The sequence below is a fragment of the Lithobates pipiens genome, unplaced genomic scaffold (assembly GCF_037356315.1).
Source record: "Lithobates pipiens isolate NorthernLeopardFrog02 unplaced genomic scaffold, aLitPip1_a1.2 Scaffold_22, whole genome shotgun sequence".
In the NCBI taxonomy this organism is placed as follows: Eukaryota; Metazoa; Chordata; class Amphibia; order Anura; family Ranidae; genus Lithobates; species Lithobates pipiens.
This window is the reverse complement of record NW_027507784.1, coordinates 36,728,509-36,754,179: the sequence shown is the minus strand read 5'-3', so window position 1 is coordinate 36,754,179 and position 25,671 is coordinate 36,728,509. Positions and strand designations below refer to the sequence as shown.

General features: G+C 47.5%; 1 protein-coding gene across 5 annotated transcripts in view; it reads left to right on the top strand.

Annotated features, from left to right (window-relative positions):
- The window catches only part of LOC143923564 (pyrin domain-containing protein 1-like), a 34,184-nt gene extending 19,522 nt beyond the window's left edge, over positions 1 to 14,662 (top strand). For 2 of the 5 annotated variants that reach the window (XM_077447331.1, XM_077447333.1), the window contains one exon: positions 231 to 520. In XM_077447331.1, the coding sequence (XP_077303457.1) occupies positions 231 to 295 (65 nt within the window). In that variant the 3' untranslated portion in view covers positions 296 to 520. Of the gene's footprint in view, positions 1 to 209; positions 521 to 14,363 lie in introns of those variants that run through there. The other 3 variants (XM_077447330.1, XM_077447332.1, XM_077447334.1) reach the window with 2 other exon arrangements.
- Positions 14,663 to 25,671: the final 11,009 nt, after the last annotated feature.

The window sequence follows — 25,671 nt, the reverse complement described above, 5'->3', positions numbered from 1 at the left end:
GGCACCTGTGTGTCCCTTCTGAATGGGCCACCACTGATCCTGATAGAACTCCTACAAATAAGTAGAACCCTTCTGGAGGAGACAATGGGCTTTAGTGGTACTAACATGGCAAGTGTAGATTTCAAAAGCTGTAAAAAAAATCTCTAATAATTAATTCTCACTAAACAAGCCCCTTTGTTTTGTAAAGTTGAGTGAATATTTTTTTACAGTTTCCTCCTCTTCTGCTCCAGAACCCACGGAGGAGCCCGTCGAGAATGAACATCCGAGGGCATCGTCAGGCTGTATTGTCTGCTAACTGATGAACATTATGACATCATAGGAGCTGAAAATATTTCCCAGAAGCAGATGAAGAAACTCTGCATGTTCCTCAGGGGTTGGTCTGAATCTGCCAAACATAAACTCCATGAAATCCTAAAGGGAAAGGAAGAAGAAGAAGAATACTTACTATAGAAGAAGAGTTACTTTAACAACATGTGAAATTTTAATGACCTATGTAAGTTAATAAAAAATGTTATGCCCACTTTTGCATTACTTTCAAATTGTATTTAACGGCAAACCTGTAAAAAGGCAGGATTCACAGGTCTAGGTAAGGAAATTAAGAACCCGTAAACATGAAATAGAACCGAAAACAGCGTGGGATTGAGGAAATGTTCTTCGTACACAGTAAGCATTGACAAAGGGTGAACCCGTGTCCTCCTGGCCACTGAAATGAATTAACGCTGAAGCGCTTGATGTGCCTTGATGTAGGCGCATTTAGATGCATTTACATGCATCAAGCAGGACATTTGTAGGACTTAAGCCCAGTATCCCGATCACACCCTTTATCCCCAAAAACTTCACCCCTCCTGTAGCGGCCATAACCCTTAGCAGGGCGGCCTTAACTTTTGGGCTTACCGGTTACCTCCGCTTGGCTGGTTCTTCCACGTCTAGGGGTTCCTAGGGTTAGTACCCAACAACTTTGGGCGCTGACACCATAAAAGTCCTTTAGAAAAGGTTTTTAATTGCAGGGGTAATATCCAATAAACACAGTCTCGTATGGGAACAGAGGGCAGGGGTGAAAGAACTCAGGCACCTTGAACTGCTAATATCAGAAAGTCTCTAGTACTGTACCACCCAGAGAGTAGCCACTCGCAGCTGGGCGCTTCAAAGAGATTATGGCAGTCAGCACTTTGATCCGGAACTTGTGAAGTCTCTGACCTTGAGTAACTTGTAACTGAAGTGAACAGGAACCTTTTTCCTCAGTACCTGGAACATTTTCTGTCTTCTTGGCAGTACTGAAAAAAGTGAATTCGTCAATGTCCTTCACAACTCAGTAACCAGGCACTTCTCAGGATGCCACTTGTTGGTCCTCCTCCGAAGAGTTCTCCCCCGATCACTTGCACGAGCTGCGGTGCCCCTCCAAGCCGAGAGCACACCCGGACGCCTTGAATCATCCCTCAGTTACTGCGCCTCGGACCAGACGGTTCCGAGACTCGGGGACAGACGTATCCTCACCCCAGACCAGGCGGATCTATTGGGGCCAACCAACCGAAGCATGTTGTTGGAGCGACACACGCTCCCGTGACCCCTAGCAGGGCTACCCCGGGCCAGTATCAGGAACAGGCCGCTATGGCCTCACGAACGAACCCTCAACACGTGACTTTAACATCTTAAGTACCCTTCCCCAGACTCCTCAGCCGGACCCGGCACACCCACTGATTGGTATCGGGGAACGCCGATACCCAAAGTGTCCAACCAGGCCTGGTTCTGAGCCTGTCATGTGCACCTCACCATACACATGACCAGGCAGAACTCTAACAGCCCAGCCAAACTAATGTCAAAGTTAACCTACATAATTAACCCTCAGAACCCCATTACTGTTCTGAGCTAAAAACTACATTTGTACATGACAGACACCTTGTCCAAAGTGTCACCGCTCCACTCCAAATCCCTCACAAATGACTTGACCGGGTTTTGGAGTAAATGGCCTTGATGGCCTTTTTATTAACAAACTCTACAATTAAATAAATAACATCTTCATAAATAACCATTAAACTTTTATGTACTTTTTTAAGGGTCATGGAGGGAAACAACATACCACTGGTCACTGTGAACAACTTCTTTAAACTTTAGGCCTCCAGTCTGAAAACCCCGGTACCCAACCTTCGCAGTGACCTTCCCTTTTTAACCCTTCCAGGTTAACCCCTCATAACCCAAAAGTACCAGAAACAACCTCCATCCCATGGATGGGTACAACATGTTCCATACATGTAACCCTCTATCTTCTCCTCCAGGAACCCAACATTGCCAGGTCATCCTTACCTGTCCCTTACCCCCTTTTCAACCAACTCTGGGTGGGTGGGTTGGAATCGATTCCTCCACCGCTCTACGACTGACGTTACTTCCCCCCTCTCCCTTCCTCTCTCCAGCTCTGAGCACCACCCTCTCCCGAAGAATTTTCAAATGCAGGTCAACAAAGCACCATGGACTTTAATGGAACCGTATACGTGACTGTTCAGAAGCTGAGTTTGACCTGTTTTGCATTGCACTTTATTTTTTGGATGCAGCCAGGGCTGGTGCAAGGATTTTTGCCACCCTAGGCAAAAACTAATTTTGCCGCCCCCTTTGGCTCCACCCCTGACTCCTCCCCCTTTTCCCTGCCCATGTATACCCCACCTTTTTAATGAAGTGCCCATCAAATGCAGCCTCGCCAGTGCCCATCAAATGCAGCATTTACCAGTGCCCATCAAATGCAGCCACATCAGCGCCCATCAATGCAGCCACACTAGCGCCCATCAATGCAGCCACACTAGCGCCCATCAATGAATGTTTGCTTGCTTCCATTCATTCGGGAGTCAGGACATAAACACAGTCCTCTGCCTCCGCTGCGCCTCTGACACTATGTGCGAACGGATCAGTGGCTGCCTGCTGATTCTGAGACTTAGTTGCTTGCTGCAGAGAGAAGAGAGTAGGAACATCAGTGGCCGTCGTTCTAGGCAGCAGTGTGCGCCCTAGGCGACTGCCTAGTTTGCCTAGTGGTAGCACCAGCCCTTGATGCAGCATATCCTACTGAGATGCTTTTGAGTTGTAGGCAAAGCAGAACAAATGCGGAATGATTTCAACTGAAAAATGCTACATTTAACATTTGGAATGGAAAAAGGGGAGTGTAGCTGGAAGAACCTAAATATATACGGCACCTCATCCCTATTACTGAATTTATTTATGTATAGGGGAAGAGAAGGATGGGGAAAGGGATTATCACGGTGCCAAAAACTACAAAGACACTATATATGTAAAAAATACTTAACAATATAATTGTATTTAACAATAAAAATACAAAAACACTAAACAAGAAAAAAACAGTATGACATAAACAAAGGTTAATACAGTGGGTACTAAGCAGTTAATTTTACAGCTGTTGAACAAACAGAAAAACCACACAGGCATAGATCTTGTGTTAGCCTGTGATTTGAGATATCAGCTCCTACATGTTTCGCCAAATCATTGGCTTCCTCAGGGAAATTATATCTGCTTGTACTAAAGGTAAATGACAAAAAACAATATGAAGTAAGTAACAGAGCAATTTTAATCAAAAACATAATTGTATCAATTCAGAATGCACGGCACGGTCATTAAACATAAACGCCTATTGACTTGGACCCAAACTGTCTAAGTGCTTGAGCATCTCACCTGGCCAGGTCATTGAGAGAGATGGGATGTCAGGTAGAATGCTTCTTGACAATGAAGTGAACTTTTATGACATCCAAAGCACTGAAAAGACAAAGTGACCCCTGGGATTACAGTAAGAGAACTCTGTTGGGGGGCCAAGGGGGGTTGTATTCATGTACAATGATTCATTGGACCCTTATGATACGGTAAGGACTTACATACACATTTGTATAAAAATACATACATTTATTGAAACAAAGACATGATTAAAAGGTCCTGAAAAGAGGGAATATACAATACATATAAATTCATTCTGTATCAGGGGCGGACTGACCATTGGGCTACTCGGGCACTGCCCGAGGGCCCCATGCCACTAGGGGGCCCCATCAGGGTTGCCAGCCTCCGTAAAACCAGGGACAGTGTGTAAATCCTGAGATTATAGCTGCCCCAACTCTCCAGTACCTTCTGAGCCAATATAAACATGTCTGTGTATACTGTGTGTGTGATTGTATACTGTGTGTGTGTTTGTGTATACTCCGATTGCCTGGGGGCCCCAAAATTTCCTATTGCCCGGGGGCCCCATGAGTTGTCAGTCCACCCCTGTTCTGTATCCATCCAGGGAAAGGAACCGGAATGTCGTCCTAGATCAGTTCAGACTCAACATGTTTCGCGGTGTGACCGCTTCTTCAGGAGTATGTTTCCAGAGACATTATGGGGGTTATTTACGAAAGGCAAATCCACTTTGCACTGCAAGTGCAGTCACTCTAAATCTAAAGGATAGATCTGAAATGAGGGGAAGCTCTGCTGATTTTATCATCCAATCATGTGTAAGCAAAAATGCTGTTTTTTATTTTACTTGCATGTCCCCCTTCGGATCTACAGTGACTGCACTTCCAAGTGCACTTGCAGTGCAAAGTGGATTTGCCTTTAGTAAATAACGCCCTATATGTAGTTATCTCTATAAAGAACACACATATAAATAATCAAGCTTATAAACAAACCAATCAAAAATACATGCAATAATGATTGTAAGGATTGGAACATATATGGACACATCTCAAATCTGCCACAGAGGTGAGCGCGTTCAACAATCCAAACAATACTAAGAATAATATATCATATACACGGTTCCAACCCATAACTGCATTCCCATAAAGAATGGACATTGAAGCTTACCACGGCTGGACTGACCAAATCAAGGGACATCTATAGGCCCTTAAAGGCAAATTCCTGGGCGAGTGCAGGAGCAAGGACAAGGTATAAGAAATGAACAGACAAACTGTCAAAAAATAAAGAGAGAACATATATATATATATATATGTGTGTGTGTAAAGGTGACACAGCAAAAACTCTCTGATGAAATGTGTCTCTGATTTAATAGAGACTATACCAAATAGGCTATATTAAAAATGTATATAAAAATATATGTATAATATCTCATCATTAGTACGCACCTGAAATAGATGCCCATCAAACCTCTCAGATATAGAACAGAGAGCCTCACACAAGGAGAAAAAGCTATAGAAAAAAAATAATAATAATAATAAAAAAAAAAATATATATATATATATATATATATATATATATAGGCAATGAAGCATAAAAATACAGAAATAAACACAAAGGAGCCAAATGGCCAGTGTAAAGGCGCTGCAGATAATCAGGTGCAAAAAAAATTCCTACATCAAAGAGGCTCCAGGAGGGAGCAAACCGCCTCTGTCCCCACTGCCGTACAACCCCAGAATGGGAAAACAATCCCAATAAATAGTCGTTCTGGGGCCTATCCTTCTACAGCTTTTTCTCCTTGCGCTGTATACTATTGGATGGGCCTCACTAGTTGAAGAACCTTTTTGAGGCACTTATTTAGGGAGCCACAAGGCAAAGAGCAATCAAAGAGTTCCTTCATTACCTATTTGGAAGTGTTGTTCACTGAGCCCAGTGAGCCTCTGAGGATGACATGCAGAGCTTCATTGCTCTGCCCACCAGTGCCCACTGCCATGTACACTATGGGGGTTATTTACGGAAGGCAAATCCACTTTGCACTGCAAGTGCACTTGGAAGTGCAGTCACTCTAATTCTAATGCCCCGTACACACGAGAGGGATTAAGTCTGACAGACCTCCAAAGGAGTTCCGCCGGAGTTCCGACGGAGTTCTGGCGGACTTTTCGACCGAACGGACTTGACCACACACCATCACACCAAACTCCGACGGAGTCGAACGTGATGACGTACGACTAGATTCGACGTAGGAAGTTCATAGACAGTAGCCAATAGCTGCCCTAGCGTCGGTTTTAGTCCGTCGGAGTAGCACACACACGAGCAAATTTTTCGAAGGGGACCGGGTCCGGCGGAGTTCCGTCGGGAAAATTTGAAGCATGCTTCATTTCTAAAGTCCGTCAGACTTTAGCGAAGCTAAAGTCCGTTGCAGCCCACACACGATCGGATAGTCTGACGGACTCAGTCCGTCGGAGTTTGGATGTCGAAAAGTCCGCTCGTGTGTACGGGGCATAAGGGGTAGATCTGAAATGAGGGGAAGCTCTGCTGATTTTATCATCCAATCATGTGCAAGCTAAAATGCTGTTTTTTGTTTTCCTTGCATGTTGCCCTCGGATCTACAGCGACTTTACTTCCACAGTGCAAAGTGGATTTTCCTAAATAACCCCCATTATGTCTTACTGTCCATTATTTGAAACTGTTTTTTTTTTAAATGTAGTCTAAATGTCCAAACAGTTTAGTTCTTCATACACGGAATATTTCTATATTTGTCATTCCATTACTTGGAATGGCTAATAAGACTAATGCCGCGTACACACGGGCGGACTGTATGGCGTACTTAGTCAGTCGAAACACATTTCAGCGGACAATCCGCTCGTGTGTGGGCTTCAGCGGACTTTTTCAGCGTGCAGTCCGGCGTACTAAGGCCGCGTACACACGCGGGGACTGTTCACTGAAACTTTGTTCGTCAAACAGTTGCCGCAACAGTCCGCTCAAAATTTGCATGAGCGGACTTGCCCACACACGGCACTTTTTGAGCGGACTGTTTCAGCGAACTGTTTGCCAAACAGTTCGCTCAACTTTTGAAATGAACGGACTCGCCCACGTAAGGCGGAGGCAAGTCTGCCCATTTCGAGCGCGTGTACAGGTAGGCGGGGCCCGCGAAGGAGACGTCGCGGGCACCGCCGCCTGGAATGGACTTAAAGGGACACCCAACGCCGGAAAAAATCGGCGTGGGGGTTCCCCCAAAGTCCACAACAGACCCTTGTCCGAGCACGCTACCCGGCCGGCCAGGAAAGGGGGGGCGAGCGAGCGCGCCCCCCCCCCCGAGCCGTACCAGGCCGCGTGCCCTCAACATGGGGGGTGCCTTGGGGAAGGGGGGGCCGCGCGGCCCCCCCACCTCAAAGCACCTTGTCCCCATGTTGATGAGGACAAGGGCCTCTTCCCGACAACCCTGGCCGTTGGTTGTCGGGGTCTGCGGGCGGGGGGCTTATCGGAATCCGGGAGCCCCCTTTAAGAAGGGGGCCCCCGGATACCGGCCCCCCACCCTATGTGAATGAGTATGGGGTACAATGTACCCCTACCCATTCACCTGTAAAATAAAAGTACCCAAAAAAAAACAACACACGAGAAAAAATATTTTATTGCACAGCTCCGGGGGTCTTCCGTCTTCGGGGGTCTTCTCGCCGGACTCCTCCGCTATCTTCGTGTAGCTCTTTTGCTAGCGGAGGAGTCCGGCTTTCTTCCTCCCCACCGCCGGCCTCTTCTTCCGACTTCGGGGGTCTTGTCCCCCTCTTCGGTTCTTCTGCCGGGCCACCGCGCCTTCTTGTAGCTCTTTTACAGGTGGTGGCCCGGTCTTCTGTCGCCGCCTTCCGTTCTTCTTCTTCTTCTTCTTCTTCTTCTTCTCCAGGAGATGTTGACACGTCGCTCTCTCTCCGGCCGGAATGCCAGAGCCGCGCTGTGCTGCCACTTATATAGTGCCAATGGGGCGGTGTCACATGGTATATGTCACATGGGTTGGTCACATGGAGACTATGACATCGTAAGGGGGCGGGGTCACCATGTGACATCAACCCATGTGACCAACCCATGTGACATATACCATGTGACACCGCCCCATTGTCACTATATAAGTGGCAGCGCAGGGCGGCTCTGGCATTCCGGCCGGAGAGAGCGTCGTGTCAACATCTCCTGGAGAAGAAGAAGAAGAACAAGAAGAAGAAGAAGAACGGAAGGCGGCGACGGCGACAGCGGCGACAGAAGACCGGGCCACCGCCTGCAAAAGAGCTACAAGAAGGCGCGGTGGCCCGGCAGAAGAACCGAAGAGGGGGACAAGACCCCCGAAGTCGGGAGAAGAGGCCAGCGGCAGGGAGGAAGAAAGCCGGACTCCTCCGCTAGCAAAAGAGCTACACGAAGATAGCGGAGGAGTCCGGCGAGAAGACCCCCGAAGACGGAAGACCCCCGGAGCTGTGCAATAAAATATTTTTTCTCGTGTGTTGTTTTTTTTTGGGTACTTTTATTTTACAGGTGAATGGGTAGGGGTACATTGTACCCCATACTCATTCACATAGGGTGGGGGGCCGGTATCCGGGGGCCCCCTTATTAAAGGGGGCTCCCGGATTCCGATAAGCCCCCCGCCCGCAGACCCCGACAACCAACGGCCAGGGTTGTCGGGAAGAGGCCCTTGTCCTCATCAACATGGGGACAAGGTGCTTTGGGGTGGGGGGGCCGCGCGGCCCCCCCTTCCCCAAGGCACCCCCCATGTTGAGGGCACGCGGCCTGGTACGGCTCAGGAGGGGGGGCGCGCACGCTCGCCCCCCTTTCCTGGCCGGCCGGGTAGCGTGCTCGGACAAGGGTCTGTTGTGGACTTTGGGGGGACCCCCACGCCGATTTTTTTCGGCGTTGGGGTTCCCCTTTAAGTCCATTCCAGGCGGCGGAGCCCGCAACGTCTCCGTCGCGGGCCCCGCCTACCTTCACACGCGCTCGAAATGAGCAGACTTTCCTCCGAGCGGGAACAGTCCGCTCATTTCGAAAGTAGCCTACACACGGGCGGACTGTTCGCTCAAACAAAGTTTCAGCGGACAGTTTTTCGGAATTTCCGAAAGACTTTGTCCGTCAAACTGTCCGCTGAAACTGTCCGCTGAAAGCCCACACACGGGCGGACTGTCCGCTGAAACACTGTTCAGCGGACAAAGTTGAGCGAACAGTCCGCCCGTGTGTACGCGGCCTAAGTATTTCGGTTTTTTCAAAATTCTGTCCGTCGTACTTTGGTTTCAGAGGACAGTACGGTCGTCAGTATGCTAGTTCGACGGACTAAGAATGGCGCATGCCCAGAAAGGATTTACACGGCGGAAGGGTGCTTTGCTGTGTCTTGGACTTCCTATTTCTAGTCCCGTCGTACGTGCTGTACACGTCATCACGCAAGCTTTCGACGGACTGTTTGTGCATCCGTGTGTGGTCAAGTCCGTTCAGTGGAAAGTACGACGGACTGTCCGTCGGATTGTATGACGAACTAAGTATGCCATACAGTCCGCTCGTGTGTGCGCGGCATAATGCATTTCTTACATACATCATTCCACCTTCACAATTACCACTTGGGGGGGTGGTGATGGGGAAAAGAAGGGACACAGTGGCCAACTATTTTATGGCCACTTGTCTGAATGTCTGATTATTCACCCCACAGATATCCCATTACATGTCTATCTTGTTGTAAGAACCTCTGAAAAACAATCGGAAAGTGTGGCTACAATGCCAGAGGAAGAGCCAAGTAAATCAGAATCAGGGCTGGTGCAAGGAATTTGACACCCTAGGCGAAACCTTATATTGCCGCCCCCCCTTGGCTCCACCCCTGTACCCACCCTCTTTTCCCTGCCCACGTAAACCCCACCTTTTTAAAGAAAGTGCCCATCAAATGCAGCCTCGCCAGGGCCCATGAAATGAAACCTCACCAGTGCCCATCAAATGCAGCCTCACCAGCGCCCATCAAATGCAACCTCACCAGTGCCCGTCAAATGCAGCCTCACCAGCACCCATCAAATGCAGCCTCACCTGTGCCCATCAAATGCAACCTACCAGTGCCCATCAAATGCAGCCTCACCAACGCCAATCAATGCAGCCTCACCAACGCCAATCAATGCAGCCTCACCAGCGCCCATCAAATGCAGCCTCATTAGTGCCCATCAAATGCAACCTACCAGTGCCCATCAAATGCAACCTCACCAGCACCCTTCAATGCAGCCTACCAGTTCCCATCAATGACTGTTTGCTTGCTTCCATTCATTCGGGAGTCGAGACACAGACACAGTCCTCTGCTGCTGACACTGTGTGCGAACAGAGCAGCAACTGCCTGCTGATGCTGAGACTTGGCTGCTTGCTGCAGAAAGAAGAGAATAGGAACACCAGGGGACAGGTGCCCTAGGCAGCACGGCACCCTAGGCGGCTGCCTAGTTTGCCTAGTGGTAGCACCGCCCCTGATCAGAATCATGAAGCGTCAAAAACTAAAATACTAGTTGTGGACTTAACCAGATATGAAAAAGGGTCTATATATCCAAAAATCTCAGTAGCTATAGCATTGTATTAATCCACTTTATTGTACACAAATGTTAAAAAAACAATTTCTAAAACACCTCCACTATACTCAAACAAATGCCCTAGTGCATATTGTATATGCTATGGTCAAAATATATTGTCCTGGTGATGCAACGGCAGCTCTCTGTGTAATAAATGCGATGCCCTTACGTAAATCAACAAAAAAGAAAAATGTCCTTGGAAGTTTAGTTAGTCATATGATCATGCATTGATTGGTAGGACACAAAGCATATAATGTCTATATAGGGATTGATGTCCATTGGGATATATATGTGGCTCCATAAAACTTTGAACATATGTTAACCATGAAGATCATATAGTGTGGTCTAGAGGAGGGCACAATGAAAAGGGGGGAAGGCTATGCAGATATTGATCCACCTTCCTCACACACTAAAGTAGGATGGTATACAATAAAGTCTATATTTCAAGAAGTTGCAAGCCCTTTAGGTAAACAAAGTAGATCACATATATAAGTTGATAGCAGATGAACAATAGCGTGGTCCAGTGGAGGATTTCGATGTCATACAGTCTCCCTTGCATGCTATACTTGAATATGCATGTATATGCCAGTAGATTGCGTGTCAAAGCTCGTGATGTTTCAACACAGATCACATCTGTAAATCCTGTGATAGGTAAATGTAGAGGTGTGGTAAGCCACCATTTATCCATCAATGACCAGCAGACTCTCTTATGTGCAATACAAGTTTCCAAATGCTGGTCATAAGTCAAGTAGCAGAAAAACAGTTACATGGAACTCATATGTTTTGGCATCGCATCACCAAGTAGAAACAGTCCTGAGTTTCCATAATGGATAAGTACTAGTAATTAGTATATTTATCGCTCAGCCATGTAAGGCGCCCATAGCATATTTACTGGTTCATCTGAGTTGGGGGTGGGGGCGGTTGAGGAAAAAAAATGCCAACCTGACTGGCTTAGCCGGTTCTACCAGCTGTCGCAGGCCAGAATCATCCAAGCATAACGAGCAGAAACAAAAACAAAGAATCTGGCCCCATAAAAGACTGACTTATGATACTTTAGGTGAAAGTTCTGAGGAAGATATCTTCTCATAAAGAACTCACAAAAGGCTGACTCAAAGTGGATTCGATTCAGTCCAATTCAGTGGAAGGCAACTCCAACTTACTCCCTGGCACATCTAAGTGGGCCATGCCATGTTGGTGCCTTATGGGCAAGATAACCTTGCCTCTTATGACAAATGGTGGGAGTTTACATTGCCAGATTCAAATGTACATGTCAATTGCTTGTTCTCTTATATGTATTAAATTGCTTTTGCCTTCTGATGTATTTTGAGAGCTTGTATCAGGTTATGGACATCATACTGAAAACAAGGAAAGGGGCACCTCTGAGTGTATAGTAAAACACAATGGGGGTTATATACTAAAGGAAAATCCACTTTGCACTGAAAGTGTACTTGAAAGTAAAGTCACTGTAGATCCGAGGGGGTCATTTCAGATCTACCCCATAGATTTAGAGCGACTGCACTTCCAAGTGCACTTGCAGTGCAAAGTGGATTTGCCTTTCGTAAATAACCCCCAATACCAACTCACATGGGAGCAGGTATGGTAGAGTACATCTCTGGGCTGAGTAGTGTCCAGGAGCAGGATGGGTGACCAGGTCACAATAGTTCCACTTCTCCCTGGCGTTGTGGATCACGGCAGATCCCAGGAAGGATGGGGTGGTGAGCTATCAATGCCTGTAGTGCTAAGAGCTGTGGCTCCTGAAGTCTTCTACCTTCAGAGGTTAGAGGAGAAGTCCCTGGACAATACTCAGCCCTGAGATGTACTCTACCATACCTGCTCCCATGTGATTTGATATTGTGTTTCTACTATTAAAGTGTTTCACTTATACACGCAGAGATGCCCCTTTCCTTGTTCTCTTTCAGCTTTACTGGAATTGGCTTCTGGTCTCCATTGGTGGCAGCCCTCACATACGGACTCTATACTCATCTATACCTGTTTGGACTATCATGGTTTATATATGGTTACTACTGACTGAGGTACTAAAGTTTTGCACCTTTTACTTGTATATTATACTGACTCTGTCACTCCTTTGTGGACCAAAGGTTCTTTGGTGTGAGGAATGTGTAGTGACCACCCCTCTTCCCCCCTCTCGCCCCCTCATGCTGCCAGAACAGGGAACAGAGTGGTCCGTGCTGTGGGTGGCTGCGGGGATACCCCCCCAGAGAGATAGAGTGGTTCTCAGTGTTCCTGCCCACTCGCCTCTCCGCCTGTCAACAGTGGGGTCCAGAGAGGACCAGAGCAACGACAGGGGAGGACAGCGGACTCTCTGTGATCTCAGTCTGCCGGCCGCTTTGTCTTTCCCTCCCTCTTAGTAGCACCAAGAGCTAATTAGGAGAACCTGATGAGCATTCATGGCAAGCGTTGCCCCAGAGACAGTGCGACCCATGCCATTTAATGGGCCATGGACTACACCCCCCAGCTAGCTTGGACACAGAGAATCAGATTGGACATGTATTTCTTTTTTCCCAGGCAAAGTGAGTCACCTCAGGGCAGAGTTTCCAGGGGAGAAGGGAGAGAGACTGAGCCACTGGAGAGCCATTACTGTCAGGAAGACCAGAGCACTGCACTGTGATCTGAAAGCTGAAGGACACAGCTGCTGCCGGGGTACGGTCCCTGCCATGTCAGGGGTTACCACAGGCAACTGAGAGTGAAGGGCCACCCGTCCAGAGGGGCCACTGCATTGCTGGGTCTGGTGAGAGGCCTGTCGGCCATTGTCTACTACCGTCCTTAGGGACTGAGCCATTAGGAGCCATCTAGTCAGCTACTCCATTGTTATAATACTGCCTGCAGGCCTTATTGACTGCCTCAAATCGCTCCAACGGTTAAAGAGCTCCAACATTGCAGCCAACTGAAGAGTTAAGACTAAAAACTGCCGCTAACTGTTGCTGCCCCAAAGCATTCGCCCCTTTGCTATTTAAAGAAGTACCTCTTATGCCGCGTACACACGAGCGGACTTTTCAACGTCCAAAGTCCGACGGACTGAGTCCGTCAGACTATTCGATCGTGTGTGGGCTGCAACGGACTTTTGACTCGCCAAAGTCTGAAGGACTTTAGAATATGGAACATGCTTCAAATTTTCCCGACGGAACTCCGCCGGACCCGGTCCCTTCGAAAAATCCACTCGTGTGTATGCTATTCCGACGGACTAAAACCGACGCTAGGGCAGCTATTGGCTACTGGCTATGAACTTCCTTATTCTAATCCAGTCGTACGTCATCACGTTCGAATCCGTCGGAGTTTAGTGTGATTGTGTGTGGCCAAGTCCGCTCCGCCGAAAAGTCCGTCAGAACTCCGTCGGAACTCCTTCGGAAGTCTGTCGGACATAAGTCCTCTCGTGTGTACGGGGCTTTAGGAGACCCCGGCCAATCCCTTAGAGTGTATTCTAAACCAGTGTAGTATTATTGTCATTGATACTGTATTCATAGTCTATTTAGACTGTTTATTGCTGGCCTCAGTGGCCTGCTAATAGCTATATTGATTTGACTTAGGGATATAGAATGCTGACCTTAGCATTTCTAGCATAGTTACTACTCTGTTTATCCGTCTATGTTCAATTCTGTTTGGTATGTGTGCATTTATGTTCTACTGCTGTTTATACTACGCTCCTGCCAATATAATAAATGTGTTTATTTTTAATCAATTGCCGACCGGCTCACACTGATATACGTCGGCAAAGTGGCACTGTCGCGCAAATCACCATACCCATACGGCGGCTCCTTTAAGAGTCGTAGCAGGTGCGCATGCCGCCGCACGGCGGGGGACCCGCGATCACAGGCACAAGAGCCAGCTCGGGGAGTTGTGTGTAAACACACAAATCCCTGTTTTGACAAGAGAGCAGAGATAGATATTCTGTTCCTATTAAGTAGGAACAACGATCTGTCTCCTTCTCCAGTCAGTCCCCTTGATCGCCCCCTAGTGTTTTTTACACAGTAATCAGTGCATTTTCATAGCACTGAACGCTGTATAAATGTCAATGGTCCAAAAAATGTGTCAAAATTTGTGTGATCTGTCTGCTGCTGTCAGGGCTTAGCCCTTCCTTCTCTGGGCTGGCTACTCAGCTGTCGGCTAATTGCCAGCTCTCATCTCTCTCCACAGTTACCAGCTGTTCCTTATCCAGCTCGTCTGACCTGCCTACTTAAAGCTGTCCAGCTCACTTCATCTCTGCCTTTGCCTTGGTCACATCACAAGAAACCATCTCCTGCGGTTCTGTTTAAAGACTGGATTGCTGACATCCCTTCTGGCTCCTTATCCTGCTTGCTGTTGCTCCACTTAGATCCCTGACTTCTGGCGTGGTTGACTACTTGATCCGGTTACTGGACTCTGGCTATGCCTTGACTGCGCTTTCTCTATTTACCTTTTTATTTTTATTAATAAACAAGTGTGATTTAATTGTACTCCTGTCTCGGTCTGATTCATGGTTTCTGACAGCCGCAATCCCGATAAAAATCGCTGATCACTACCAGTAAAAAAAATAAAAAAATAATACAAATGGCTTTCAAATGCCATATTTCTATTCCCTATTTTGTAGACGCTATAACTTTTGTGCAAACCAATCAATAAACACTTATTGTGATTTTTTATTTTTTTTTACCAAAAATATGTAGAAGAATACATATCGGCTTAAACTGATGAAGAAATTTGTTTTTAAATTTATTTTTTTTATATATATTTATTTTAGCAAAAAGTAAACAATATTGCTTTTTTTTTTTAATTGTTGGTCTTTTTTTGTTTATAAGCGCAATAAATAAAAACCGCAGAGGTGATCAAATACCAACAAAAGAAAGCTCTATTTGTGGGGAAAAAGGGACGTCAATTTTATTTGGGTACAGAGTCGCGCTATTGCCAGTTAAAGCGACGCAGTGCCGTATCGCAAAAAAATGGTCCCGGTCAGGAAGGGGGTAAATACTTCCGGGGCTGAACAGGTGTGTGTCTATTCACTAATAATAACCCACAGCCAGGATAAAGGTATTTTCCACCTGTGTCTTTATTCGTGTTTGCAGTGATTTTCATTCAACTAGGTGTGTCAGAGGGTCTGAGTTTGTTCTTGGAGACAAGGCGCTGAACAGAGAACTCAAATTTACCAAGCGGCTCCTTCAGGTGTGGCTCTACATTTAGATAAAAAACATTTTATGAGAGGAAACCATTGTTCTATGAAATTAACTGCTATTATATTTCAGGTGGTCGGGGGTAGGATGTGTCTGTGTCCTCTCCAGGGCTGTCTTTAATATTGATTGGACCCTGGGCAAAAAAAAATGTTGCCCCCCCCCATGCAGTTTCTCTCTCCACCTGCTTTGAGACATATAATAAAAAGCAGCAAGACTCAAAATCAGTTTACTGTATCAGATTAGACAGCGAATGTGTTTGGTTGCCAGATGTTACAGTGTATAATTAACACTCACTGACTGGTTGCTAGAGGTTACAGCACATAATTTCTGCTTGTTGATTGGTTGTTAGAGATTACTGTACATCAATACTGCTCATTGATTGGTTGCTATAGGTTACTGCCCATCATTGCTGCTTACTGATTGGTTGCTAGAGGTTACAGCACATCATCTCCTCCCCCATTAATAGACATTAAACTCCCAGGGATCCTAGGACTCTCTGGCTCAGTGGCAGTGCAGTGCAGACTTTCAAGCATGCCCCTTCACCCCCCAGTGGGCAGCATTCAGTATTGGTGCATATGACCTCAGGGGGGCATGATCTACATATGAATACCGGCTCTATTTACATATGAATCGTGCCGGCCTGCCTCTATTTACAAATTAATGTCATCACTATTTACATGTCAATGTCGGTATTTACATGTAAACACAGGGTCTGCAGGCGAGTCATCTGTACACAACAAAAGGGCAGAGCTGGGCAGCATTAGTAGCAGCACTTCACACTGAGATATCGGGACACAGCACAGGACTAAAACCTCAAGGAACAATGGAATTTAAACTGGGATAGTTGGCAAGTATGAGGCAGCTGCTTTGGGCCCCACAACAATGACAGGGCCCAGGGCAGCTGCCCCTTTTGCCCCGCCTTAAAAACGGCCCTGGTCCCCTCCATCTACGAAGCTGCATTATATGTCCAACACTCAGAAAAGACGTTCAACCAAATCTTCACTGCTGCACCAAAAAAATAAAATGACCTCCTCTGCCTGACACAAAGAAGCTTTGAATTCAGTCAGCGTGATTTATTTATTTTTTAGGTGAGAAAAAGCTAAATTACTTTCACTTTCAAAACTATTTGTCTTGAAAGGGGAAGAGAAAGGGGAAGAGAGGGTGAGCAGCTGCAGATGGAGCTAAGGTTGGCATCTTTCGAGGCACCACGTAGGGGAGGGTGGCACGGAGTGTGCGAGATGCCCTGCTCAGGGCCTTGGATGAGCTGGGTGAGAAGAGCTTCAAGAGGTTTCGGAGCAAATTAATGAACTGGGAAATTGAGAAGGGCTTCAATAAGATCCCCAAAAGCAAGCTAGAAAAGGCAGAAACCGATGATGCGGTAGATGTAATAGTGAGTTACTACATGGATTCTTATGGAGCGGAGCTGACGGTGGATGTTCTAGAAGCCATTGATGAGAAAAAAGTGGCCTCAAACCTTAAGAAAGATCTGGCGGATTCGAACGTGATGACGTACAATAAGGAAGTTCATAGCCAGTAGCCAAAAGCTGCCCTACCATTGGTTTTAGTCCGTTGGACTAGCATAAAGACGACCGGATTTTTCGACCGGACTCGAGTCCGTCAGAAAGATTTGAAGCAAGTTCTATTTCTAGGTCCGCCGGACTTTTGGGAAGAAAAAGTCCGCTGGAGCCCACACACAATCTAATTGTCCGACGGATTCCAGTCCGTCAAAGTCCAGTCGTGTGTACACGGCATTAGGATACTTCTTACATTTGTGAATTTTGCTTTTTTTGCCTTTATTAATCAAAAAAGCTTCTTTTGTGCCCCTCCTCTTGATTTGTTTTCACTTTATTACCGGGGCCCGAAACTCTCATGGTTGGAAATTCCGATGGAAAAAGTCAGATCGGATGATGTTGTTGGACTTTCCGCCAACAAATGTCCGATGGAGCGTACACGTGGTCAGACTTTCCACCAACAAATGTCCGATGGAGCGTACACGTGGTCAGACTTTCCACCAACAAATGTCCGATGGAGCGTACACGTGGTCAGACTTTCCACCAACAAATGTCCGATGGAGCGTACACGTGGTCGGACTTTCCACCAACAAATGTCCGATGGAGCGTACACGTGGTCGGACTTTCCACCAACAAATGTCCGATGGAGCGTACACGTGGTCGGACTTTCCACCAACAAATGTCCGATGGAGCGTACACGTGGTCGGACTTTCCACCAACAAATGTCCGATGGAGCGTACACGTGGTCAGACTTTCCACGAACAAATCTCCGATGGAGCGTACACGTGGTCGGACTTTCCACCAACAAATGTCCGATGGAGCGTATACGTGGTCGGACTTTCCACCAACAAATGTCTGATGGAGCGTACACATGGTCAGACTTTCCGCCAACAAGCTCACATCCAATATTTGTTGTCAGAAAATCCGATCGTGTGTACGGGGCATTAGGGTAAACTGAGCATAGAGCAGAGTCTAAGCTTTTTATATTGGTTGTGGTTTTAGTGCTGTAAATACAATATAAATACTTGATACTAACATCGTTTTATCGTTGTATGGCATGAAAGGAGACAGGATTGGAGGAAATGTTAGGAATATGATCAGCAATGGCAGACCGTACTCATATATTTCCCTAGTTGCAGATTTTTGAAGCTGATAGATGTTCATAACCAGGGAAACTGAAAGGGACAAAATGCCACAACTAGGGATGAGCCGAACACCCCCCGGTTCGGTTCGCACCAGAACCTGCGAACAGACCTAAACTTTGTGTGAACTTTAGAACCCTATTAAAGTCTATGGGACTCGAACGTTCACAATCTAAAGTGCTCATTTTAAAGGGTAATATGCAGGTTACTGTCCTAAAAAGTGTTTGGGGACCTGGGTCCTGCCCCAGGGGACATGGATCAATGCAAAAAAAAGTTTTAAAAACGGCCGTTTTTTCGGGAGCAGTGATTTAAATAATGATTAAAGTGAAACAATAAAAGTGTAATATTCCTTTAAATTTTGTAGCTGGGGGGTATCTATAGTATGTCTGTGAAGGAGCACTTAGAACTGTCCCTGAACAAAGTGTCATTTGTGCAGGAAAAACGGAAAATTCCTATCAAAATACTTACCGTAATTTTCCTTTCCTGATGGACTCCATGGCAGCAACGTGTGGGTTAAGTCCCGCCTCCACTACCCTATAGGACACCACTCCCATAAATATTTGCTCCCTGCCCATGGCCGTGTTCGATAACTAGCCTACTCCAGCCATTTTGGGAGGGAACTCCTGCTGCCATGGAGTCCATCAGGAAAGGAAAATTACGGTAAGTATTTTGATAGGAATTTTCCGTTTTCCTGACAGACTCCATGGCAGCAACGTGTGGGAAATAACTCGCCAAACACACTCGGGTGGGCAAAAAATGCTGAACAAAAAATTTATTTAACACTGTCCACCGACAGCACCTTTAAGCCAAAATCAACAGAAGATAAACTGGCAGGTTCAACACAATAGTGAGCCATAAATGTATGAATGGATGACCAAGAGGCAGCCCTGCAGATAACCTCAGGAGCCACATGACGTGAAGCTGCCCAAGAAGTAGAGAGACTTCTCGTGGAATGTGCCGTAACCGCCTCAGGAGGAGCCAAGCCCTTCTCATTATAAGCCCACTGGATCGCCTGAACCACCCACGTGGAGATGGATCTGACCGAAGCCCTAAGGCTTTTGCTTTTACCATGAAAAAGAACAAAAAGATAATCTGATTGCCGGAAAGAAGCTGTCGCTTCCAGGTATCGTTTCAAGATAACTCCCATGTCGAGAGGATGAAGATCCTGATTCCCAGCCGAATGAAAGGTAGGAAGGGTAATGTCCTGATTTTCGTGAAAGACTGAGGTAACCTTTGGGTTCGAACCCAGCATTGGCACTAGGACCACTCTGTCAGGGAAGAATGTGAGGAAAGGTTCCTTTGACCCTAAAGACTGAATCTCAGAGACTCTTTTTGCTGAGGATATGGCCACCAAAAAGGATGTCATTAGGGACAATTCTTTGACTGAAAGTGTTCTGTCCAGATGAGAGAAGAAGTCGAGAACTAGCGGTAAATCCCACTTGGGGAACCTAGGTTTCCTCTGTGGTCTAAGTCTAATCGCTCCTTTAAAAAATTGCTGAACCAAAGGATGTTTAGCCCAGGATACTCCAGAAAAGGCCGAGATTGCCGAGACTTGCACACGAAGAGCGCTGACAGACAGGGGAATGTCTAGTCCGGACTGTAAGAAACCGAGAACATCCTGAACCGTCAAATTACCACTGGAGCAAGACCTGGAAGACAAGTGACTTGTGAATCTAGACCAAATCCTCTCATATACCTGGTTGGTACTTTTCCTCCTTGCACTCATGAGAGTAGGAATGGCCTCCTTTGGGCAACCCAGAGCCTCTAACCTTCCCCTCTCAAAAACCAGACCCTCAGACATAGATGGGCTGGACAGGGATGGAGCTTTGAGCCCTGGGATAGAAGATCGGGTCTGAGAGGTAAGGGAATCGGATCTCTGACACTGAGGAGCATTAGAAGCGGAAACCATGGCCTGTTGGGCCAATAAGGTATTACAGCTATCACCTCTACTGCTTCTGTTTTGAGTCTCCGCAGGAACTGTAGAATAATAGGAGTTGGAGGAAAGGCGTAAGCTTTGTTGAACCACCATCGATCCGTCAGCGCATCCACCGTAGGCCTGAGGATCCCGAAAACCTGGAATAATACCTCGCCAGTTTCTTGTTGCAAGGGGAAGCAAATAGGTCGACCTCTGGGGAGAACCACAACGTTAGAATCCACCTGAAAACTTCTTCGTGAAGGGACCATTCGTTGTTGTCCAGATTGACCCGAGACAGAAAATCCGCTTGGACGTTCTGCGTTCCTGGAACATAAGTTGCTGTAATGTTGACCAGGTTCTTCTGAGCCCAAGACATGATTGGCTCTACCTCCTGAAGAAGGGACAGACTCCGAGTACCTCCTTGTCTCCTTATATATGCCACTGCTGTAGTGTTGTCTAGTCTGAGTAGGACCGAGGTTCCTAAGACCAGATGACGAAAGGCTAGGAGCGCCTGGAAGGCTGCCCTCAGTTCTAGAATATTCGACACCATCCTCCTGGAAGGAAAGTCCCAGGTGCCCTGTGCTACTTCCGTCAAACAGTGGGCGCCCCAGCCCCTGTTGCTGGCATCCGAAGTTATTGTCACCCATGAGATGGGGAGAATGGAATGGCAATTGAATAGGTTCTCCTTCCGAAGCCACCAGAGCAGAGAGATTCTCATTGAAGATGTGATCCGGATAGATTGCATCTTGTTGCCCAGCCATTGGTGAAGAAACCCCTTTTGGAACGGTCTCATCTTCCATTGGGCCCACTTCACCATTGGAATCGTGGCCACCATGGTGCCAATAATCCTCAAGCACGGAAGAGCCGGAAGATGGGAGGCTGAGAGGGCCGGACGAATTCTGTCTCGAATTACCACTACTTTCTCTTCGGGTAAAGAGATGGTACCCCTTATTGTGTTGAAGAGTGCGCCTAGGAACACAAGAGACTGGGAGGGAATTAACTGACTCTTTTTTAGATTCAGGATCCAACCGAACTCTTGAAGAGTGGAGATAACCTGACCCTTGTGCAGTAACAGACGGTCTCTGTCCTGGGCTAGCAGCAGAAGATCGTCCAAATAGTGGTAAAGACGAATTCCCTTGGTTCTCAATAGAGCCACTACGGCCAACAACACCTTTGAGAACACTCGGGGGGACGTTGAAAGTCCGAACGGGAGACACGCGAACTGGAGATGTAGTTTTCCTACTGAAAACCGCAGAAACTGCTGAAAATCTTCTGCCACAGGGACATGAAAGTAAGCGTCCTTTAGGTCTATTGAAATCATCCAGTCTCCTGACTGGACTGACTGTTGTATTGTAGACAAGGTTTCCATCTTGAACCTTTCCTTCTTGATAAAACGATTCAGATGTGTAAGGTCTATAACTGGTCTCCAAGAACCGTTTTTCTTCTGGACCATAAAAAGAGGGGAATAAATTCCTCTCCCTCGTTGATCGTCTGGCACGGGTACGGCAGCGCCTTGAGCCAATAAAGATTTCATGAAGGCCAACAAGATCTGCCTTTTTTCTTCTGTGGCTGGAAATGAAGTGGGAACATACTTTAGTCTTGGGGACCTGCAGAAGGTCCAAGGATGGCCTGAAGAGACCGTTCTGACGGTCCAGAGGTCCTGGATTGAGGCCGCCCAGACATGCCGAAAATGTAGAAGACGAGCCCCCACCTGGCCTATCTGAGCGGGCCCAATCTCAAAAAGATTTGGATGGTTCCCTCTCTCCTGACGCACTGCTCTTGGCGGATTTCTTGAAGGATGACTGCCTTGATTTCCATGATCTGGAATATTCCCGACCCGGTTTATAGCTACGGGCCTCCCTGGCCTGCTCTTGATACTGCTTTTTGGGAAAAAATCTCCTCTGGCTTTTTAAGCGTCTATCCTGGGGAAGAAACCCCCGACTTACCACCAGTGGCCCGGGTTATGGCATTATCCAATTTATTCCCAAAAAGAGAAGAACCCTCGAAGGGGATACGGCACCACACCTGTTTAGATGCTGGATCAGCCAGCCAGGGACGGAGCCAAAGGGCCCGTTTGGCGGTTACAGCTGAAAGCATGACCCGGGACACTAGGCGGATGATGTCAATCGAAGCCTCCCCCAGAAAAGCCGAAGCAAGCCGCAACTCCTGGATAGGAGAGTTTTTAGCGACTTCATCCGAAATGTTTCTGAGAGTATCATCCACACCGTCCGTCCAGACTTCCATGGCTTTGGACATTGCCGCTAAAGCCAGTGCTGGCTTGCATGCCATACCAGCAGTGAGGTAGACTCTCTTTAAATCGGAATCAATCCGCCTATCTAAGGCATCCTTGAATGAAGCTGTATCCTCCAATGGAAGGGTCACATGTTTTACTAATCTCATCACCGCTGCATCCACGAGTGGAGCGGATTCCAGATACTTGACCTCATCCTCCTTACAGGGATATAACCTTAGGACTTTTGAGAGCATACTATTCTTTTTCTCAACTTTACTCCATTCATCCGTGATGACCTCACCAAGTTCAGACAGGAATGGAAAGTTAAGACGCTCCCTTTTAAGTTGCTTGAAATACTTCCTTTGTTTGGAAGGATTAGCCACCTCATCTTCCCAGTTCAAAGCCTCTCTGATGGCCTTCACCAAGGGAGAAAGTAAGGCAAAGTCAAACCCCACACAGGGGCTATCTTCCTCAGATTCACTGTCTGAAGCAGCAGCTGAATGGTGGCTTGTTAAAGAGGACTCCCAGAGCTCTTGAGCATGCGAATCCCTGACTGGTGACTGAGGTGATTCAGACTGAGGCACAGGGGTCTGATTGGCCCCGATCCCCTTGAGGGATTCTTTCACCACTTTTTCCACAAGGGATCTTAGTTGCTGGTCCGTACCCCCTCTCTCACTAGAGGCCTTGGAAAAGCAGAGGTCACACAGGGATTTCCCAATAGGAACTTGCGATCTGCATCCCCAGCAAGTATTAATAACAGAGTGGCTGGAATGAGCCCTGGAGGAGCGAGATCGATCCTCGCTACGGCGCCCAGATCTTGAGGGTGAGCCGTGATGTTTAGACTTAGAATATGAGTGCCGGTGGTAAGACTTAGAAGAATCGCTTCCTCTGTGCGTTGAGCTGCGTTGCTGTGCTGATCTAGATGGGCTAAGACAGAGATAGAAGAGACATACAGATAAGGAAAGATAACACACTGACTAATACTGGACCACTCCCCCCCCCCTTACTTCCTCCCCAGACAGTACCTATTATGATAGGGCTGGCCACATACCGGCGGAGGTGAGTCCATATCTCTAGGGGTTTCCATAAATGCTGCAAAGACATATAAGTAAGGCGGAGGGCATCAAACACACACACGCCCACCCCCTTCTTCCCAGAAGGCCACCTACCTCCACAGCAGAAAACCTGGACAAGGGGAAGTCACGAAATAACCTGCAAGCATTCCCAAAGCTTGCAGGCTATTTTCTAAGTTTAAATAAGGCGCCTTAATGACGTCATCACCGCGTCCTGTGTACCGCTACTGCGCATGCGCGAATAGCGTCATCCCGCCGCCACCGCGCCCGCGCGAACCAAGCCTCGATCCTGTGCCGTACGCGCGCATGCGCAGAACGAACGTACCGACGAAGACCCGGAAGTGAGCGCCGGTCTGGAACGCAGGCTAATCCGACCGTCACGCCTATACCCACATACACAGACACAGAAAACGAACGGAAAATGAAGGAGAAACGGCAAGAAACAAACACAAACTGCTGCCATGGAAAAGAGGAACAATCTTACCGCTCCCACACGATCGTCTCCAGGCCGAAGGTAAACACAATACATACCGGACTTCTCAGGGCAAAATAGGTCACCTGCTATTTAGCTGGGCTATCCGACCAAATGCGCAGCCTGCCTGCCAGTGGCTAGGTTTCCGGCTTCCTCCAGCGCTTATATCCAATGCCCACTCCATACCCCGCTAGTAGCTAGGGCTTAGCGGAGTCATGCGACAATTCCATCCAGTCGCAATTCGGCCAAACCAACAATGGAACCGTGTGGGAGCAATCTTCAGGTAGAAAGACCATACGTCTGGTCCTACGGAGGAGGACAAAAAAAGAACACGGCCATGGGCAGGGAGCAAAGATTTATGGGAGTGGTGTCCTATAGGGTAGTGGAGGCGGGACTTAACCCACACGTTGCTGCCATGGAGTCTGTCAGGAAAAAAGTCTTTTAAAATCACTTGCGGCTAAATTGTCGGGTCTCCGTAATACAGAGAACACTCAATGAGTGTTCTCTGTATTAGTCGACAATTCATTCATTCATTGATAAAAAAAAAAAAAAAAAAAAAAAAAAGCGTGGGGGTTCCCCTAAATTCAATTACCAGGCCCTTCAGGTCTGACATGGATATTAAGGGGAACCCCATGTTAAATTAAAAAAAAAATTGACGCGGGGGTCCCCCTAAATATCCATACCAGACCCTTCAGGTCCGATATGAATATTAAGGGGAACCCCGCATCAAATAAAAAAAAAAATTGACGTGGGGGTCCCCTTAAAAATCCATACCAGACCCTTTATCCGAGCACACAACCTGGCAGGCCGCAGGAAAAGAGGGGGGATGAGAGAGCGGCCCCTCCTCCCTCCTGAACCGTACCAGGCCACATACCCTCAACATTGGGAGGATGCTTTGGGGGTCTGTGACCCCTCAAAGCACCTTGTCCCCATGTTGATGAGGACAAGGGCCTCATCCCCACAACCCTGGCCGGTGGTTGTGGGGGTCTGCGGGCAGGGGGCTTATCAGAATCTGGAAGCCCCCTTTAACAAGGGGACCCCCAGATCCCGGCCCCCCCCTGTGTGAAATGGTAAATGGGTACAAAAGTACCCCTACCATTTCACAAAGAAAGTATAAAAATGGTTAAATAAGACAAACACACTTTTGAAAAATTCCTTTATTAAAAAAAAAAAAAAATAAATAAAAAAAAAAGATTCCAGCGGTGCTAATCCAATCTTGCTATCCAGTGACGAATCTCCGGGGTCCAGCGATGGATGATCATATTCAGCGACGGGGGATCTCTCAGTCCAGCGCTGTCCATACATCCTTCTTCTGTCTCCAGAGCGGAGACACTGCGGAGATCCCAGCGCTGACGTTTCTTATATCAGGAGGGCGGGGCCACCCATCACCTGACCCCGCCCCTCTGACGCTGGAGAGGGAAGCCAGGGGTTCCCCAGTGACGTGTGGGTGACCCCGCCCCCTCTGATGTAACGCAGGTTTCCGTTACATCAGAGGGGGCGGGGTCACCCATACGTCACTGGGGAACCCCTGGCTCCCTTCACCAGCGTCAGAGGGGGCGGGGTCAGGTGGCGGGTGGCCCCGCCCTCCTAATATAAGAAACGTCAGCGCTGGGATCCCCGCAGTGTCTCCGCTCTGGAGACAGAAGATGGATGTATGGACAGCGCTGGACTGAGAGATCCCCCGTCGCTGGATATGATCATCCATCGCTGGACCCCGGAGATTCGTCGCTGGATAGCAAGAGTGGATTAGCACCGCTGGAATCTTTTTTTAATTTTTTTTATTTTTAATAAAGGAATTTTTCAAAAGTGTGCTTGTCTTATTTAGCCATTTTTACACTTTCTTTGTGAAATGGTAGGCCCTTACCATTTCAAACGGGGGGGATCGGGATATCGGGGGGTCCCCTTGTTAAAGGGGGCTTCCAGATTCTGATAAGCCCCCCGCCCGCAGACCC